The sequence below is a fragment of the Cherax quadricarinatus genome, unplaced genomic scaffold (assembly GCF_038502225.1).
Source record: "Cherax quadricarinatus isolate ZL_2023a unplaced genomic scaffold, ASM3850222v1 Contig464, whole genome shotgun sequence".
In the NCBI taxonomy this organism is placed as follows: Eukaryota; Metazoa; Arthropoda; class Malacostraca; order Decapoda; family Parastacidae; genus Cherax; species Cherax quadricarinatus.
The window spans coordinates 152,501-155,000 of record NW_027195490.1 but is presented as its reverse complement, the minus strand read 5'-3'; the positions used below and the strand labels follow the sequence as shown (position 1 = coordinate 155,000).

At 40.2% G+C, this 2,500-nt stretch overlaps 1 protein-coding gene across 1 annotated transcript in view; it reads right to left on the bottom strand.

Annotated features, from left to right (window-relative positions):
• LOC128693409 (serine proteinase stubble-like) overlaps nucleotides 1-2,500 on the bottom strand; it is a gene marked incomplete at its 3' end in the record, with an annotated part of 99,626 nt that overhangs the window by 15,938 nt on the left and 81,188 nt on the right. Inside the window, exons 3-4 of the mRNA XM_070080456.1 lie at nucleotides 2,413-2,500; nucleotides 1,389-1,690 (exon numbers count right to left, since the gene is read on the bottom strand). The exon at nucleotides 2,413-2,500 is cut by the window's right edge and continues 420 nt beyond it. Coding sequence (XP_069936557.1) covers nucleotides 1,389-1,690; nucleotides 2,413-2,500 — 390 coding nt within the window. The remainder of the gene's footprint in view (nucleotides 1-1,388; nucleotides 1,691-2,412) is intronic.

The following is a 2,500-nucleotide window of genomic DNA, read 5'->3' as shown; positions in this document are numbered from 1 at the left end:
ACTACAATCCCTAACTACCGTTCCTAACTTCAGTTGCTAACTACCGTTGCTAACTATCGTTCCTAACTACAGTTCCTAACTACAGTTCTTAACTACAGCTCCTAACTACTGATGCTAACTATCGTTCCCAACTACAGTTGCTAACTACCGTTACTAACTAGAGTTGTTAATAACCCAGCCTAACAACTTAAGATAATTGATCTAACTAGGTTAACAAAATAATATAAAGGGGAAGGGGTATGGGAGGTTCTAGGAAGGGTTGAGAGGAGTATGGGAGGTTCTAGAAAGGGTTGGCAGAGGTGTGGGAGGTTCTAGGAAGGGTTGGGAGGGGTATGAGAGGTTCTAGGAGGGGTTGGCAGAGGTGTGGGAGGTTCTAGGAAGGGTTGGGAGGGGTATGAGAGGTTCTAAGAAGGGTTGGCAGAGGTGTGGGAGGTTCTAGGAAGAGTTGGGAGGGGTATGAGAGGTTCTAGGAAGGGTTGGCAGAGGTGTGGGAGGTTCTAGGAAGGGTTGGGAAGGGTATGAGATGTTCTAGGAAGGGTTGGCAGAGGTGTGGGAGGTTCTAGGAAGGGTTGGGAGGGGTATGAGAGGTTCTAGGAGGGGTTGGCAGAGGTGTGGGAGGTTCTAGGAAGGGTTGGGAGGGGTATGAGAGGTTCTAAGAAGGGTTGGCAGAGGTGTGGGAGGTTCTAGGAAGAGTTGGGAGGGGTATGAGAGGTTCTAGGAAGGGTTGGCAGAGGTGTGGGAGGTTCTAGGAAGGGTTGGGAAGGGTATGAGATGTTCTAGGAAGGGTTGGCAGAGGTGTGGGAGGTTCTAGGAAGGGTTGGGAGGGGTATGAGAGGTTCTAGGAGGGGTTGGCAGAGGTGTGGGAGGTTCTAGGAAGGGTTGGGAGGGGTATGAGAGGTTCTAAGAAGGGTTGGCAGAGGTGTGGGAGGTTCTAGGAAGAGTTGGGAGGGGTATGAGAGGTTCTAGGAAGGGTTGGCAGAGGTGTGGGAGGTTCTAGGAAGGGTTGGGAAGGGTATGAGATGTTCTAGGAAGGGTTGGCAGAGGTGTGGGAGGTTCTAGGAAGGGTTGGGAGGGGTATGAGAGGTTCTAGGAAGGGTTGGGAGGTGTATTTGAGGTTCTAAGAAGGGTTGAAAGGGATATGGGAGGTTCTAGGAAGGGTTGGGAGGGGTATGGGAGGTTCTAGGAAGGGTTGGGAGGGGTATGGGAGGTTCTAGGAAGGGTTGGAAGGAGGGTGTGAAGGGACTGAATATACAGAAGGGATGTATGAGCGTGTTAGATGGGAGCGGGTGGAGATAAGTGGTTGCCGGGATTTAAGGTGCTGTTGGAGTGCTGGGAAACCTGTGGAAGGTTGAGAGGCTGAACTTTTAAATTCAGGAAGCTGTACTCACGGTGTTTCGTGTGAGCGTTGCTCACTACAGGACCTCCAGCTGTAGTCGCTTCTGTGGTGGTAGTGGTGGTAGTTGTGGTTGTGGTGGTTGTGGTGGGTGGTGGTGTAGTGGTGGTGGTGGTGGTTGTAGTAGTGGTGGTGGTAGGTGGTGGTGTAGTGGTGGTAGTGGTGGTGGTGGTTGGTGGTGGTATTGGGGTGGTGGTTAGGAGTGGTGGTGAGGGGTGGTTGGTCTTGTGGACAGCAGCCTCCAGGCTGGTTGTTGGTTGCTTCATCCACCATGGTGTCACACTAGGCCTAGTTGGTCTGCAAACACGTAATAATAATAATAATAATAATAATAATAATAATAATAATAATAATAATAATAATAATAATAATAATAATAATAACAATAATAATAATAATAATAATAATAATAATAATAATAATAATAATAATAATAATAATAATAATAATAACAATAATAATAATAATAATAATAATAATAATAATAATAATAATAATAATAATAATAATAATAATAATAATAATAATAATAATAATAACAATAATAATAATAATAATAATAATAATAATAATAACAACAACAATAATAATAATAATAATAATAATAATAATAATAATAATAATAATAATAATAATAATAATAATAATAACAACAATAATAATAATAATAATAATAATAATAATAATAATAATAATAATAATAATAATAATAATAATAATAATAATAATAATAATAATAATAATAATAATAATAATAATAATAATAATAATAATAATAATAATAATAATAATAATAATAACAATAACAACAACAACAATAATAATAATAATAATAATAATAATAATAATAATAATAATAATAATAATAATAATAATAATAATAATAAATGTAACAAATAATAAGCTCGTAGATTTAAATAACAAAAAAAATATAATTTTGAGTCTGGCTGTTGTTGTGAAGACTTGAGTCATTGTACTCGAATGGGAGTATCTTTCAGAGGTCACTACACAGGACTTACTTCGAGGGTTTGGGAGGGCGTGTAGGCCTCGTGGGCGGCGTGGGGGGGGCAGCGGGTGTGAGGGTGGTGGGAGTATCAATGGGCGGCG